At 44.6% G+C, this 17352-nt stretch overlaps 1 protein-coding gene across 2 annotated transcripts; it reads left to right on the top strand.

Annotated features, from left to right (window-relative positions):
* Nucleotides 1-7315: 7315 nt before the first annotated feature.
* On the top strand, nucleotides 7316-16755 carry rtbdn (retbindin). Of its 2 annotated transcripts, XM_035614827.2 has the most exons (6): nucleotides 7316-7611; nucleotides 8505-8685; nucleotides 8827-8926; nucleotides 9791-9919; nucleotides 10777-10873; nucleotides 15345-16755. In XM_035614827.2, the coding sequence occupies exons 2-6, from the start codon at nucleotides 8526-8528 to the stop codon at nucleotides 15681-15683; spliced, it is 825 nt and encodes a 274-aa protein (XP_035470720.1). In that variant the 5' UTR covers nucleotides 7316-7611; nucleotides 8505-8525; the 3' UTR covers nucleotides 15684-16755. The 2 variants fall into 2 exon arrangements, with proteins under 2 accessions (XP_035470720.1, XP_047184291.1); XM_047328335.1 differs by lacking the exon at nucleotides 7316-7611 and having other exon boundaries at nucleotides 8489-8685.
* The last annotated feature ends 597 nt before the right edge of the window (nucleotides 16756-17352 follow it).

The following is a 17352-nucleotide window of genomic DNA, read 5'->3' as shown; positions in this document are numbered from 1 at the left end:
CCCCGCATCAGATAGATTAGAGTGAGCACTGGAGGCACCACTTGATCTGTTAGATGAGCGCAGGGTCACCGCAAGGCCAGTATTAAACACACACACACACACACGCGCACACACACTAAACGTCAGTGTGGTAAATAGTCTTCAGTCAGAAGTATTTGTCTTGTTAGAAGAGAAGAAAAAAGAGAGGGCTGACATTTTTTTTTCTGCCTTTCTTCCGATAATGTGGAACATGTGCGCAGAAAATGTTTCCAGCTCATTCTTTGTTTTCCTCTCGGCATCACTCTTTGCCTTCCTGCTTCCTGTCTTTGTGCCCCAGTCTTCAATTACGCACACACCCACGGACTGACGTCACCAATTAGAAGGCTAGACAGCAGAATTAGAGGTAATCACGATGGCCGCCCATAGGGCCTCGTTCTAAAAACAGGAGGCAGATCTCCCGCTGGCAGCCCGGAGGCCCGGCCCCCGCAGGACAAAGCTTAAACCCTCCTCGGCTCTGCATCACACGCCGCCGCACCTGACGAATGGACCCGGTAAGAGGATTGGTCCATTCATTTCCTGCCAAGGCACAAATGGACAAATGCACATTAAACAGACGGACACAGGACACACATGCCACATTCACGAGCCCATGCACAAAAGGTCAACGCATCCAAACATGTAATAGGAAAATAACGTCATCAAAATGTACAATCATAGTAGATGTTGTCATTGTGAACAATATGGCAAGTGGAAACATGCAGAGACAAAAAATTCACCCAGAGAGACGTCAAAAATAATATTCAATATGTGCCAATTGTTAAAATGTTTAAGTATCAAAAGTTTCAACTTGTAAGCATGAGTTCATTTTATTGTTTGAGGATTCAGATTGTATGACCTGATCGGCAAAATGTATCTTTTTTTTGTTATTGTTGGTATAGTTAACAATATCCATGTAGAAAGCCGAGTGTAAATATTTATTGATACAGATTACAACTGAGTTAAAGACCATTTCAGGTGTTTATGTATGTAATTTGCACTGTCAATCTCTTTGCCAGGCATTATCATCAGGGCCAAATGATCCCATGCTGTGACCTTGACCTTTGATGGATTTAAAAAAAGAAAAAACAATAATCTATAGGGCAGGTCTTGACCCTCTAAACCAATTGGATTAAAACAGTTCGAGTTATCGCTGTGACAGATGGTCGTTTAGACCTAAACTCTCCAACAGAGACTTAAATGTTCCTGTTCTGTAAATACAGTGTGATTCAACCAAGAAACCATTGGTGAATCATCAAATGTATGGGAAATATTTGTTTTTCAAGGTCACAATTAAAAAAAAAAAAAATACCCATATGGTTGTGCAGCCCCCATTTGCAGTCTGATTTGTGAGTGGTTTTGTTTTAAGATGGTATCTTTGCGTTGGGGCAACGTGAACATCGCTGACGCTGAGAGAGCATTTGCTATTTCCGGTATCAGTTGATCTGTAGAGGTATAGAGAGATAAACTGGGGAGCGAAGAAATGAGACGAATGAAATTACAGGAACTTTGTTGTATTAGGGTAAAGTGCCTGCAAATATTTTTTTTCATATTCAGTCTGTGTGTGTGTGTGTGTGTGTGTGAATGGTTGCTCAGGTGCAGATTCAAAGCAGCATTGGCAAAGACCCAACCGTTCCCCCCTAAGTCCCTCTCTCTCACACACACACACACACACACACACACACACACACAAACACACAGCTAAGCCTATTACGATGACGCATAGGAGTCCTGCAATCGTACACAACAACATCCAAAAAGCAGCATCGAGCTGCAAGCTTTGAGCTCCGACTGACGCTACCTTCACTGACCTCTTCTTGCATGTGGACAAAAAAAAAAAAAGGTCAAGTTTGTTAGACTTGTCCTCTTTTGTCTCCACTTGTCTTGTCTCTATCGATGTGCTATCACCGAGGTGTCGTTTCAGAAGTTATGGGACAAACACGACTGCATGTCTGGACTTTCTTCCGCCATCCATCTGCGGCTGCAGAGCCTGTGCTTGTGATGCAAACATGAATCTGTCTGGGCGTCTGTGATACATCTGCCCCAAGGTGCACCCACGCGGCTCAAGCGTCAGCATTTGCCTCTTGTTTGTCTTGTTTCCCTACATCCCCTCGTTATTGTCACGACTCCAGTCTGATCACGACTCACAGATCCTTCCTACATACGCAGGGTTCTGTGTTGTTTTTTGTGTCTAGCAAGTGATTTCCTTCTTATGCAAGCAGAGGAAATGAGGTATGATAAACAGCCTCTATTCAGAAGCCCATAATCGGGATATGGCAGATGCACTGAGCAAAAACAAGAGAGGCAGCCTTCTTCTAGAAACTGATTTTCACCTGAAAATGATGACACACACACACACACACACACTGTTGTGTTCCAACAACATGTTGTTTTTTTTCAACTGACTGCACTTTTCTCTACACACGCTTCACATTTTTAATCAACATGAATTATTTCTAAAACCAGATAAATAAAACATTTGACATGAATTAAATATAGTTAATTTTTTTTAAAAATCAAGCACAGGTCAAATAGAACTATTGTTGGGGTCAGAGTCCACAACTGGTATTGTGCTTAAGTTTGTCTTTGAAAAATCAATAACATCAGTATCAGAACTGTCACTCACATCTGTGACTGTATTTCCAATGAAACCAACTAAAACATCCCAGTTTTTTTATGCATTTCACATTATTACTTTGCATTTTTTGTTATAAAATAATGGCATGGATAAATGTTGATATTTCTGAAGGAAATATGTTGTGAAAGCTACATGACAAGATGATCCACTGCCATTTATGGACAGAGTTCCAGGTCAAAGATTTCAATTCCTGACAAACAATTAACTAAATGCTGTTTACATTATACATACATTCATGTCTATTTGTTTACTGGCTGAACTAGGATCAACATCTTGTTTATGCTGTCAGCTTTTGTATTTTTCTGAAGTGGATTTGAGGACGTATCTGCGATCTTTATATGTGGTTTGTCTTTGAATGGCTGCCATACATACAATTGAATGTGGATCATGTAGAGGCAGGTGGACTTGGTGCTACATATTTAAAACAGACTGGACTTTATGGTATTTTCAGCTTCTATAAGTTCTAGTTCTACGGTGCACCAGAAAGATTAGTTCAACTAGTTTTTAACAAGATATCAAGTTAAAATAAAGTCTATAAGAGAAACAAACACAGTGAGGTTTGTTCTGACGGACTGTTGACAGGCGGGCGGTGGGGTGTGATGAGGTAGTGCTGATAGATGTCGAGTCTTAAGTCTCTGATTGCTGCTGACCTTGGTCCTGAAATACAACAAATGAGGTCAGACTTGACTTACTTCTGTCCGAGTACGAGTTGTGCTGCAGACGGAGGAGCCCTGGTTCAGTCCGTCTCCCGTCCTTCACGGGTGCCGTTGACGTCCTCTGGCACGCGGCTGAGTCTGAGGATTTGACGTGGGCAAACAAGGCCGAGTAGATAAGGAGCCATGTTTGGAAATAGGTGAGCAGCTGTGTTCTGAGCTCACAACGAGACGGACGAAGTCCACCCCGAGGGTCGGAAGGGAAACACTGACATCGGCCTTTCATCGGCACTTCCAGGAGTGAAAGGAGCTGGTCTGTTCGGGGCTGCAGGGAAATGGAGCCCATCGCTCAGACGGCGGAGGCGGCAGATGCCCACTTGCAGAGGCGAGGGTGGAGGTTCATGGCGAAGCGGGGAGCCTCGTCACAGTTTGTGACGAGCACCATCATGATTTTGTCCAGCTACGCCGTCACCACCATGACTATGAACTTTGGGAAAAACCTGCAAGAGCGAAGATTGCGACCAAGCGGCGACTAGCAACCACGACCTCATCGAAGATACAGATAGCAAATGGTGTACATGGCTGAAATGAACAGAAATTATTGACCTCAATTCAAATGCGTCACTTCAATTCATCTCCTGCTGGATCAGTATGTGGAAATAAAACAGCTCAGGCGATCAGCCAAGATTTATTCCACTTTTCTTTTTTTAAATCAAGACGACAATATAATCTGGTCTCAAAGTAAGTCTTCTCCATTGACTGGGAGTCCCGGCCATGAATGAATAATCATGAACAGACATAAATACTCGGCATGAAGTGCTGCCATGTGACCACATGGTGGAGAACTGGGACTACTTCTCTACTTTTTAGGATTCCCAACGACAAATCACAGGCTCACTGAAGTGTGGACGTGTCTGCCAGCTCAACGGCCAACTAATGAACCAGGACAGTGACATAATTCAACGCCATTATTAAAACTGCATCGGACAGGATGGAAGTCAAAGACATTCAGTTTCTCTATGACTGACAAATAGATATCTGTCTATGTTTTTTTTCAAAGGGTTTGTCATAAATTTGCCTTTCAAATTTTGATACAATGCCGTGTGACAGTAGACTGGAGATGCATGTTTCCAGTCTACAGAGCTGATTCCATGTTGGATCAAAAACTGTATTTGTGTGAATTGAATTTTGTATTTTGTACTTTTGTTGTTGTTTTTTCATAACCCCTGTGTTGCATATGGACAGAAGGTTCAGAACAGTAGCTGATACAAAATTACAAAATAAAGACACGCCTGACATGAACACTGGCTACTAACCTTGGCCTCGTTTCGCGTAGCGAATGATTTTTGAATAGAAAAAGCATGAATGGGAGTCATTTTTTTCCCACTTATCCAACTGCAAACCTCAGACTCCGCGACACTGTGACATTTAATACTTTCTTCCACGGCAAAAACCTTAATTTGTAACACCAGCAACTCTGTATCTGACCAGTGGCATTTGTGTCGACCCAAAGGTCAGCGAGTTTCTCTGAGAGGAGCTTCTAGACTCAGGAGTGGCTCCTTTTCACCACCGAATGTTACGAAGTCAGATAAACTTCAGCCGACAGATCCAATGTGGGATCGTTTTACGAAAGGCAAAATTGCATTTAATGGGTTTAGGATGTTTCTCGTGTTTCCACATATAATCTCAGATATCCTCTGCATTGGATTTCCTTGTGATGAGGGATTAAGAAGCAGATCCTGAAGTCTCACGTTCAACACGCACTACACCAGCTTGTGACACGCACTGTCACAAGCTTACTACTATGTTCTTATCAATGGGTTTAACACAATCATTTGCATAAAAGTGGATATTTTTAAGTGTTTAAGTTGGTTTGCATTGTGGGAGTGAGAGAAACTGGATGCTTCAACCATTTACCCATTACTCTTATCTAACATTTCCAGATGTTAATCTCTCTATCTCACAATTTCAAATATTAATCCAATAGCTTTGAATATCTTAACCATATGCATTACGTCATTACTTTTGGGTAAATATTTCAGCTTCATTTTTGTATTTTTTTATATCCATGTCAACCATTTATCCATTACCCATCCAATTTCAAGTTACATTTACCTAATAATTTAATATCCGTGCACCCAGGTAGATTGGCAGTTTAGTGGTTATTGTAAATGTAAGTGTTGATGAGATCAGTATCACAGCAGCTTGTAATCCTATTTGTTATTTTGTTTTGCTCCTGTTGGAAACGGCGAAGTTGCCCCTGAGGCACAATTGCTCTTGGTAATGGAATCGATCTGCAGCACACGGCGCTGCTGTCGCGAGGACAGTTTGCACACACGCTCTCCATCCCTCACCTTGTACGTCCAAACTTCGCGCAACGATGATTAAAGCGTCTGTTTAATCCCGGAGAAATAGGTCAGTGGCACAAATCAAAGAAACTCTAAATGGCGGAAACGAATGTCTGTCAGTTAGTGAGTCGACAGGGATGGCTGACACTGTTTGCCAGCTGAGGGCCAGCCTGTAAGGCCCCGAATGCAAGCAGTGACCCAACCCTGTTAAATGAGATGGACAACAAGGGTACACAGAGAGCAGGGACGGTCCGCTTTGTCCTCCCGCTCTCGGTCCCCTGAATAGCACTCGCACAAAGGATATCGTTATTCCTCCTCTAATTACCAGAAGGAGGGCTGTTTGTCTGCCTCTCGCTCCTCTGCACTCGTCCCCCAGAAATAAAGTGCTCCGTGGTGACGACCCTCGGCGGTTATGAAACACTCTGGTGGCCCTCATTTCGTCCTCCAGCTCCTACAGCACCAGGCTGAGTTTAGTCTGCGCCGAGGCCACTTCATCTGCACTCGATCTGCATGTTTATTTGATGGCCAAATGCGTCTGGTCCCTTTCTGTCCCTTCGTGGTTTCATTGCCAGCACCAATCATGGCTAAGGCATGTCACCAATTTCACAGTCTTGGTTTAAGGCAGAAGGATCTAGGCCACAAGACACTCTCCATCTGCTCCTCTGCAGCCAGAAGCCTTGGGAGGGCAGAGAGAGAGAGAGAGAGAGAGAGAGGGATGCACTCGGCCAGGGATTAGGTTGGCGCACCAGGTCCAAGGGGAGGTGAGATTAACAGCCAGGAGTAATAATACACACGGCGGAAACCGCTCACACTCACGTGTCCATATATCACGACCACATGTCGTACGTCAGTGGCGGCCGTCAGACAAATGTGATTGTTTAAAATAATTTGCCACCAATTGGACAAGAATTGATATCGTGCTTTCAGGGATTGCGCCTTTTCATAGCATCGCTGGCAAGATTACAGCTGCTGGTTTGAACACAGGTGACCCCAAAGGTCATCGTATTTTGACGCTGGTGGCAGAACCCCCCCCCCCACCAACAAAAACACAGCGTCCAGAAAAATAGGCTGACCTGAACTCTTGCCTGGTGTTTTGTTCCGCAGAGATGTGTGTTCCCTGTCCTCAGCATATCATGTAGTATTAAATCTCAGCTATACCCTCCTCTGACCCTGTCATCTGGGGGGAAAAATCCATGACCTCAGTGTGTGTGTGTGTGTGTCTGTGTGTGAGAGAGAGAGAGAGAGAGAGCTGGGGGAGGACAGGAGTGACTCAGCTCCAACCTGTGTATGATCCTCCCAAAATCAAGGGCAACACATCCCTGATGAGATTTTAAAGATTATACTTTTATGTCACGTTAAGAACTGTGATGATGTTGTTGTTGTTGTTGTTTTTTCCCCCCCAGCGTTTCCATCCGCAGCATTGCTGCTCTGACGGGTGGAAGGAGAGGCTGTCACCAAGGAGGATTTGGTAAACATCTCATTGGGAGATTAACAAGGAGAGAGAGAGCTCCGTCTTTTCTGTGTGCGTAGCAATGTGTGTGTGTGTGTGTGTGTGTACGTGCACGAGAGAGAGAGAGAGAGAGAGAGAGAGAGGGAGAGAGAGAGAGAGAGAGAGAGGGAGAGGACTTCCCAGCGTGGGGGCAGAGGGAGGGGTGAGCAGTCTGGTGGTAGCAGGGACCGAAATGTCCTTCATATAAGCCGGTGACAAAGTGGCGAGCGGCGGCACCCGAGCAGCAGAGATCACCGCCGGTACCCAGCGAGAGAGAGCAGCAGAGCAGAGCAGAGCAGAGCAGAGGGACAGAGAGAGGAGGAGACCGGAGCGCCGAGCAGCACATACTGTATCCCACAGCCAACCGGTTCCACGGCAACACGCAGCCGAGACACACGGAGAGAGCAGAGCGGCAGAGAGACAGAGGGAACTAATCCGGACTGAGCATCTTTTTCACTCCAACGACAGGTAAAAAGAACGTCAGCATAGATGACTTAACTGTTTTTACCAGATACATTAACAGCTGATCGTCCTGAGTTAATAGTGCAGGGATGTAATATTAATATCACAACAAACAAAAAAACCAGCAGGCTTAAGTGAGGATGTGATGACATAACGTGCCATGAAGATCAACATAAAGTCCCTTAAAGTCAATGTAAACTCAGGAGACGACTTGATATGTTTGATTCTTTTTATTTTATTTTTTTAACGTTTGTTTAGACAACAGTGTGATTTTTACCTGTTTAAGCGGTATTTTATGTTAACATATTTTTAATATGATGTAACATATACGTGTTAGGTATATGTTTTTTGGCAGCCTAACAGCCTCGGTGATAAGAATTTAGTCTGGGGTCGACGCTCACGGTTGCTGAATGTGTAGCCTACAGCCATACCTATATCATGTGGTTTATGATTTAGTCATATTCAAAACTGGAAGTAGGAGTGAACTAACGTGCCAAAGTCTTGTATTGTATATATATATATGAGAACATGTGTGTTGTATAAGATCCCGGCCACCTTGGACCTGCCCCCGGGGGCCCGAACGCGGCCACTTGTGACAGATCAGACAGCCGCTTGTCAGATTAAACAACGACGCATGTCATCCATCTCAGTCTCACCTAATCAGGCTCACCCCGTCTACTAGGTCACCACATGCGGAGGGCGTGAACAGCTTGTGCTCTCTATAGCTCACATGGCACGGTGACAGGAGGCGTGGGAGCCACCTTGATCGTGGCTCTTGCGCCCAAAGTGTTTCGATTTTTTTTCGCGTGGGTTATTTATTTTTATCACATTGTGTCTCTCATTAGTGTGTTTGAGAATTACCTGTCCGCCGCTGTCCAACGTGCTGAACTCTTTCCCAGAGCCGTTCCGTGGCAGCAGACATGGGTGTGACCTCTCGCCCTCTGCTGTTGGTGTGCGCATGCTTTGCGGCCGCGCTGGTCGGCGGAGCCCGCGCCGAGGGGATGTGTCTTCAGGACGGCAAGCACAAGGCCGCGCCCGGCCCGGAGCCGCACCTGAGGGACTGTGCGCTGTACGCAGACAGTGAGTGATCGTGCGTGTTTGTGCCCCGCAACGCTGCCTGTGCAATGGCGCGGCGGTGACACGTGCTGAAAATATGTGAAGTTAAATGTGCAGACTCAGGGGTTGGTTTCAAAAAGGTTTCCCTGTCCTCGCTGCTGACAGATAGCTGCTGCACAGACGAAGACATCCAGGACATCTCCCATGTCCCCTCTGCCAGCAACAAGAACGAGCCCTGGGACAAATGTGGGCCTCTGAGCTCCGAGTAAGTCTCACTCCCTCAGTAGACATCCTGCCGATCCAGACTCTTCACATTTCACCTCAAAGTGACTCTTAATAAATAGCTGTATATATTCTTATGTTAAAAAATGAATCACAATTTGACAGTGGAAGGGGACATTCATTGTTACTAAGCAATTTACCCTAACCTGACAGAGCTCCCCTCCGGTGTACTCGGATCTTGTAGCACATTACTCGGCTTTACTGCAGCTTTACTTTCTTGTAGTGTTTTTCGCTGCAGCAGTTTTCAGCAAAAAAAATGTACAAAAACATATGAAAACATACTAGCCTACCTGCATAGCACACAGTGAGTCAATTGTGAATATGGAGTATTGAGCTGCTCAACAGGAGTGAATATCGTTCTTATAGTTGTTAGGTGGCCAGAAAAACAATAGGTGTTGCTGATGTCGCTCTATGTATGGAAGACGTGTGAATAGGCAGCTGGAAAAAAAATACCATATCATTAAAAAAAAAAAAAAAAAAAAAATTCAGTGTGTTATTGTTGTGTTAACAGCTGGTATCTGCCCCAAGTAGTATTCAAACCCCAGAATAGAAAAATACTTTTTGCTAAATTAGATTGGTTCAATTTGATCAAATAACCCTGTGCATTTGCCAGAAAGAAAATTGGAAGAAATAGACCAAAAAAAGACAAAAAGGCTTGCGGTCTATAGAAATCAAACATTAAAAATAGATTAGATACATTAAAACAGCACGACACTCCAATATCAACTTCTAGGTCACCTCACTGTCCAGCCTTGTTGACTGTGAGGAGTCAGTCCTCCCGGGGTCAATGGAGGTTTAAATACGGACGTCACTGGTCAAAACTAACAGCCGCCCTCTCTCTCCTCAGGTGCGAGGGCTTCCTGAAGCGCGTGTCGTGCTTCTACCGCTGCTCCCCGGATGCCGCGCGCTGGCCCCATCCCCATCGCCGCTCGTACATCCAGGCCGTGCCGCTCTGCCACAGCTTCTGTCGTGATTGGTGAGGGCTGCCAAACGCGCTGCTGAGCGAGGCCTAAATCAGAACCACTACATCTGTTCCCCGCTTCACCTATAGGGCTGTCAAAGGAGAGATTACCGGCCTTTGTCGAAGCGGCATACAGAGCTGTTCACGCCGAGACAGAGTGTCCAATAAACAGCGGGGGGGGGGGGGGGGGGGGGGGGAGTGTATGACAAACATAAAACCAAGGTTACGTAAATCAACCCTGGGCCGTGGTTTTCTATTATAAAGGAGGCTACGGATTTGTGTAACAGCGGCTCCCGAGTTGCGATTGACAGCAATTTGAGAAGCTCCTCGTGGTTGTAATGTTGAAGAGAAGTGACGGACAATGTCAGGACAATGTAGTAGAAGGGCCGATGATTTCTCTACAACTGCTGTCAACTCATACAGAATGTACGCAGTGATCTTCACATTCCCAACAACTTTTGGGGCCTACTCATGCTGGATGTTGTCTTGATAAAAATAGGAAAATGACCAAGTGTAATAAAAGTGTTATCAAATATAAGATTCATGTTTATATATGAACAATATCATATTTCAAGGAGTAGTTGGACATTTTTGGAAAATGTGATTTTCAAGTCAATGCCACACTTGAATTTGCTCTTGTGAAGCGCATTTACCAACATGGAATATCTCATTTATCTAAAACGTATTTTTTTTAATTATACGTTGTGGTTTCACAACATTGAGTTTCTCGAACGTTACTGTTCGACAAACAGTGCGGGACACGAGGCATTATTTTCCAAAACTAAAAGCGTGTTTCCTCTGGAATATCTCGTGAATTTTTAGCAGTTTTTTGTTTTATTCTGATGATTCACATTACATCCCTTTTCCCTCAGGTTTGACGCCTGCAGGATGGACTTGACGTGTGCTCGTAACTGGGCCAGAGACCCCAGGGGACAGAACTGCACTGGATCCTGTGTCCAGTACCAGCAGGTAGGCTGCGATCTGGATGGGTACATATTCCGGGACCTTGTGGGGGGCTGATTTGTCTTCTGTCATTTGATTTTGAGGTCCAATCGACGTTCCATAAAATGGGTGCAGCATTTATCTATAACCAGCTCTTTTAGTATGAGCAAATACACAAAAGCGGTGTGCTGTTTGAACAGCCTACAGTCACACCTTAGGGAAGACTTTCTGTCCGGCAGAGGAGGTGTTTGAGGTTCAAATCCCTTTTGACTGACCTCAGAGCTTTGACAGTTGAGCTGCATGTTGCAGCCAGCGGGTCGGACACTGTGTCACCGTAGAGTCCGCATGCCGGTCGTCGAGAGAGCGCGCGGTAAGCGAAGGGGTTAACAGTGCAGGGGCTGAAGCATGAAAAGGTTTTGGTCCTGCTTCAGCGGGCAGGGGGCCAGCTGGGTGATATAAGGAGGTAGAGTGGCCGAGGGGCTGGTGTGCAGCTGAGCCCAACAGCGGACTAACTGTCACACACCACACGCCATGGCACTAAATCTATCTATCCATCCATCCATCCATCTATCTATGTGATAGTGTGTCTCTTGTGTCTCTCTCCCTTCTTTGCATTATTTTCTTTCCTTACCTTTTTTCTTCCTTTCTTTTTCTCTCTATTTCAGTCTCTCTGTATCTTTCTCTCTCTCTCTCACACACACACACACACACACACACACACACACACACACACACACACACACACACACACACACACACACACACACACACACACACACACACACACACACACACACACACACACACACACACACACACACACACACACACACACACACACACCAGACATCTAGTAAGGCTCTCTGGTGGATATGAGGTGATTATCAGAGATGACAGATTTGTAGTAAGAGGGAAAATTAAGATAGAGCGAGAGAGAGAGAGAGAGAGAGAGTGTGTTTGTGTGTGTGTGTGTGTGTGTGTGTGTGTGTGTGTGTGTGTGTGCATGCGTGCATGTCTCCAATACATTTAAGTAGCTCTCAAATCGAGGGTTTTACACAGCTCTCTGATACAAAAGAAATGAGTCACAGGATTTCAAACACAACTCCCCTCTCTATGAGAGACCGCAAACGAGTGCTTTCCTCTCGCAACACTTTTGGAGGTCACGGCAGTAAAGCTTCATTTTGTTTTCTCTTCAGCCGACAGAGATGGGAGATTTCACAGGGGCCCACCTTGTGGTCTGAGACTGGGGGGGAAGCAAAACTGCAAACACGCACAGACAATTCTAGGCATCACATGACAGACTCCCGCAAACTCGGAATTGGAAAATTTTCCGGCCTAACTTTCAAATGCTTTGCTCTGAAAGTTTCGCTATGATTAGGAAAATAGACAAAAAAATTCTCATGAAACCGTTTCTCCCAGAACCTGAAAGGTTCACCTTGTAGATAGAAACAACGTGTAGGTGTATTTGTGTGTGGAATACATATTCAAAGATGCAGGAAAAAAGATTTGTAAATGCTGACTGCAGTAGATATCAATTTGCATAGAAACAAGCGAATACATTTAAAGGCGCGCACGCACGCACACACGCGCGCACACACACACACACACACACACACACACACACACACACACACACACACACACACACACACACACACACACACACACACACACACACACACACACACACACACACACACACACACACACACACACACACACACACACACACACACACACACACACACACACACACACACACACACACACACAGCATGCAAAAATCTCTCTGGCACTCTGTGTCTCACTCTCTCTTTATACTCATTGGTATCATTCTTTGCAAGCCAAGGTCTGATTAATCTCAGAACTAGACACTCTCTTTCTGCTGCCGGTTTTGTGGGAATGAGGTTAGATCTGCAAAGAGTGGCCATGTTGTCTGTGAGACTGTGCCAGGCGCTGGCACGGAAAACGCCCGAGCAGCGTCGGTGGATCAGATGTGGTGAATCAATGGTCAGAGCAAGGTGAAACGGTCATGTGATTCACTGAACCGTGTGTTTTTTTACAAAACAACATCGCCGGAACGCGAAGCCCGTCAATTACAGTATAATACATACATTGCACAGGCTTCATTTTGTACATTAGATTTCCTACCAGTTCATAGTTATTTCACTACACCAAGAACTTGCGTGAGTACTTTTCCCAAAATATAATATAACAGGTTAAGTCTATATGTCCTTCCACAATAGTTCTGTTTTTCCACTTCATATGTTTTTCAGAAGTAATTCCACATCTCACAACCCAAATACCCAACACTTTGTCGATATTTGTTTGGACGTCTTCCTCACAATATATCATACATTTGCAATATTTCAAAGTGTATTTAAGTGTACTGTTGCTGAAATGCTTTTACAAAAGAAGTTATCTTTCCAGCAGTCTTTGTACACCAGGTGTAATGTCTTATTATTCAGACGGACAAGGGCAGATCTGGACGAGCGGAGGATTGGAAGGACCGGCTCCTGCCCCGGGACATTTGTGTTTGGCACTTATTCGATCACACCATGTGCGCCTAAAAAGCCACTTGTGGTTGTACTGAATTAGATCTGGCAGCAAACCACGGGGGGGGGGGGGGGGGGGGGGGGGGGGGGGGGGGGGATGTTTAACTGACGAAATGGCGACCTAAATCTTTTTGCACAGATGCATTATGGCCACTTGTCTTTATGGGGACACAGAGCAAGTGTGTGTGTGTGTGTGTGTGTGTTATGGAGTGGTTGTGATAAGACCTAAGCATCAGACAGACAGTATATGTAGTGGAGAGAAATTGCAGTCATCTCCTTTGTCCTTCGAAGCCTGTAAATACATTACAGCTTTTCCCATCTCTGAGCTCCCATGCGAGACTTGGGCTTAATCCCCCCAACAGACAGGAGGATGAAAGGAAGCAGACGTTGAGGTGGGGGGGTGCGCTACAGAGAAAACAAGGAGAATAAGGGAGATATAACAAACAGCACGTGAGCGGCAATAAGCGAGAGGGATGGGAAAATGCGGCGGGGAGATATTCGAAGGCGGTTTGGCGACAAAGTGAGCTACGGTAGGAGCTCTGCAGCACATCTTAATGACTGAGACAGTCACGGGGGGGGGGGGGGTTTGATGAACAGAAAAGCACAGTGTGTGCGTGTGTTACTGAATCTTCCCTAATTAGCATTCCCAACGGTTTCCAAGTAGGTAGGCCTATTTACAATGAAACAGCTTAAATGTTTTCTTTTTGCAGTGTAATGCAACATCCCCTGTAATCCGCACACACGTCCTATTAGAGAGGAGTGCAATTCTTCACGCTCCACAAACCATCAAGCTGATGTTAGCAGTAGTCTAAGTTTTTTCCCTTCAAAGTGTAACTTCATAAAGGCCGAGCGGCGAGCGCTGCAATGAATTTCCCGCCGCCAGATAGCAACACAAAAGGTTCGCTGGACGTGACCTTTTTGCGATTAGTTTGGATCCGTCCGCGCACCCTGCGAAGCTTGACGGAATTGTCGCTGCACCACAAAGACGGCGCAGAGATGAAATCTTTCAGATAGCGGTGTGAGAGTTTTTCAAGGTCACATCTTGCAATTTGCTCTCAAGGTTGGCGGAGATGAGGCGAACTAGAGAGAGAGAGATGCAGAGTTAAACTGCAAACCTCACTGACACCTGGCAGAGGGTGTTTGTTTTCCAGGCCGGCGCTGCCCTGAAGGCCACAATCACTTCTTTTAATGGATTTTTCTTTTTTCTTTTTTTTTGGACAAGCAACAACGGGCTATACGAAAGCTGTGCTCCTTAAAATGTGATCATCGTCATTACCTGTGATATAATCACTGATGTAAAGTAACTAAGTACATGTTCAGGTAAATGTTTTATATATGTCTACATTAATTAGTATTTCCAGTTTTTGCTACTTATACACTATACTTACTCTGTACATACAACACCACATTTCTGAGGGAAGTGTTGTACTTTTTTACTTCATTACCTGTATTTATCAGCTTTATCTACTCGTTACTTCGATTTTACATTTAAAACATATGATGAACTCAGGAAACATGATGCATAACTACAGATTAAAAGGTGTTTCCAGGTTGGAGTTGTGCAAAGCAATGCCGGGGCTCACATCAGATCCCTTTGTGCTAATGATAAAAAGTTGTAACCTTGACCCTGGTCTCCTGAAAGGGTTTGTTTTTATCTTGTTGCACATGAATTACTTTTATGCCCAAATTATTATCTTGTGCATATTAGTTAAAATGTCTTTAGGGGCCCATTATTTCATACACTGAAAGGTGCCATTCTGTGTAAGGAATGCTTTGAAGGCAGGACTTTTAGTAGTGTTTATCAACTGTGTTATTGCTATACTGTACCTCTACGTAGGTTAAGAATCTGAGAACTTCTTTCACCACTGGCTAAGTTGTCTTCAGAGCATATTTTCACATCTGCCTAACAATATTTTGTCTGTGTGTGTCATGTGTGCACGTAGATGTACCAGCATGGCAGGGACCTCTGCGAGAGCCTGTGGGGCGACGCGTTCATGACAGTGGAGGATGATCCGGAGGACGGGGGAGAGGCTGGCGATGGCGGGCGCCCCTGCGGCTGCCTGACCCTCAGCCCGTCCGACAAGGACGTGATCGCTGCCCTCCGGGCCCAACGGGACGACCCGGAGGAGCTGGACACCACCAAGACGGGCTTGCCCCAGTACCGGGCCCCCTGCCAGACCAAGCTGCCCCTGCAGGCCAGGAGTGGCAAGAAGGGGAACTCCGTCATGCGCAAACGCTCGGTCATGGTCGACGACATGGAGGGGAGCGGCAGCGGTCTGTAGAGAGAAGTGATACATGGCAATGCATTTAAAGTTCATTGTAGATCCTAATATTCAAAATGTATCTCTTGAAATGCAGTGGTAAGCTTGCTCCTGTAATTAACCTTACCACACAAACCCAATCGCCCATTATCATTATCATTACATTTCAGATATAATATCTATGATTTGAATTAGTACTTTATTTGGCATATAGGATAGACTTGACATACGTGTAATCAATTATTTGATTGAACAACCTAAACGGTTACTATTAAAGATGCCCAAAATTGAATCATATAGTTGTATTTGAATTCTGCAAGGGCTCTGACTTCGACAATAAGACTCTGGATCAATTGATATGAAACGATGGTTGCACAAATGTTTTATTGCCAGCTAAGAAGAGGATTTTTTCTTAATCCAAGGTGGGTTTCTTAATTGCTTTGTATGGCTCAAGAAAAACTCATCACTCAACATTAAGATATGAGCTGTGGGAAATGTAACGTGCAGCAGCTTTAGCATTTCTGCGTGAATCAAACTTTAACTAGAGGACTGTTTATGACATTACTGTAAACATACCTGGACCAGTACTTCACTACCCTGCTACTATTTTTTAGTCATCCTGGTGACTTCAGTCTGTGCATTAGTCAACTGTTTAATGCAGATCTTGCTTGTTGTGACGCTGTGCCGTGCAGTCTACATGTCTTGAGGTATGTGAAATAGTGGAGAAAGTTGTGCAGAGTCATGATAATCATTGAATGTAACTCGCAGAGACTCCTGGCCTGAGCCCAAGGTGTCCGGGATAATGACGACAATGGATGGTTTGCCAGAGAAAATCCGCAGAGGCAGTGTTCGTACCAGATAATGTTGCTTTTTGGTAGTTTGCTCATGCTCATCGTCGGCGCACTGTGGGTGTTCCTTTTATAACCATGTCATTGTATTTCTAGAGCGGGGCAGTGTTAGATGTAAATGTTTTGTGGGGGGGAGGGGGGTAAAAAAGGGAAACCGATTTGTCTGATATATGGTAAACCTGATGAAATGGATGTTTCTGCGCTTTTCTTTACCTTCTCAATAAATACAACATTTCTACATGTCACCCTGAGCCTGTCGCAGTTCTTCAGCTGACACTGAGACGATGCACTATATTTTTTCTCTTCTTTTTTCTCTTCTGATGGATAAGTGGCAAAGCCTAAAAGTCCATGTTCAGATTTCCCCATTGTGGGACGAATAAAGGCATATCTTATCTTAAGTGGACATTGTTCATACAGTTAGATTTTCTATGTTTTGTTGACGTGAAACGGCACACGCTGGATGTTCATCCATTTATTTTCAGCCAACTTAAGTTATCTCAGGTGATTATATGTCACCTATAACTAGCAATTTTAACAATTTATGTGTTTCTTTTAATTGTCGATTTGCTACTTTAAACTATTTTAACTGTTTATTTCGTCTAAATATTTTCACACCGATTACTTTCAGGGAACTATTTTAAATTTGTAGATAACAGATTCAACTCGCCTGCTTGCTTAGCAGCTAGTTTTCGCACACTCTCAAATGTGACATGGGGTTACAGTTGACTCAGGTTATTGTAAATTTACTCAACAGCAGCATTATGCTAATTTGTAATCCCACCTTGACCCGTGGCAGTAAAATATGTAGATATCATTTTTAATCAAATCACAGGTACTTTGAT

The sequence above is a fragment of the Scophthalmus maximus genome, chromosome 17 (assembly GCF_022379125.1).
Source record: "Scophthalmus maximus strain ysfricsl-2021 chromosome 17, ASM2237912v1, whole genome shotgun sequence".
NCBI lineage: Eukaryota > Metazoa > Chordata > Actinopteri > Pleuronectiformes > Scophthalmidae > Scophthalmus > Scophthalmus maximus.
Note: the sequence above shows the minus strand (reverse complement) of the source record. Positions and strands in the feature narration are given on the sequence as shown.

Excerpts from the sequence above, each read along its gene's own strand:
- rtbdn (XM_035614827.2), top strand. The coding sequence starts at position 8,526 with ATGGGTGTGACCTCTCGCCCTCTGCTGTTGGTGTGCGCATGCTTTGCG. Across the intron at positions 9,920-10,776 it reads CACAGCTTCTGTCGTGATTG|GTTTGACGCCTGCAGGATGG; the intron begins GTGAGGGCTGCC and ends CTTTTCCCTCAG. Across the intron at positions 10,874-15,344 it reads CCTGTGTCCAGTACCAGCAG|ATGTACCAGCATGGCAGGGA; the intron begins GTAGGCTGCGAT and ends GTGTGCACGTAG.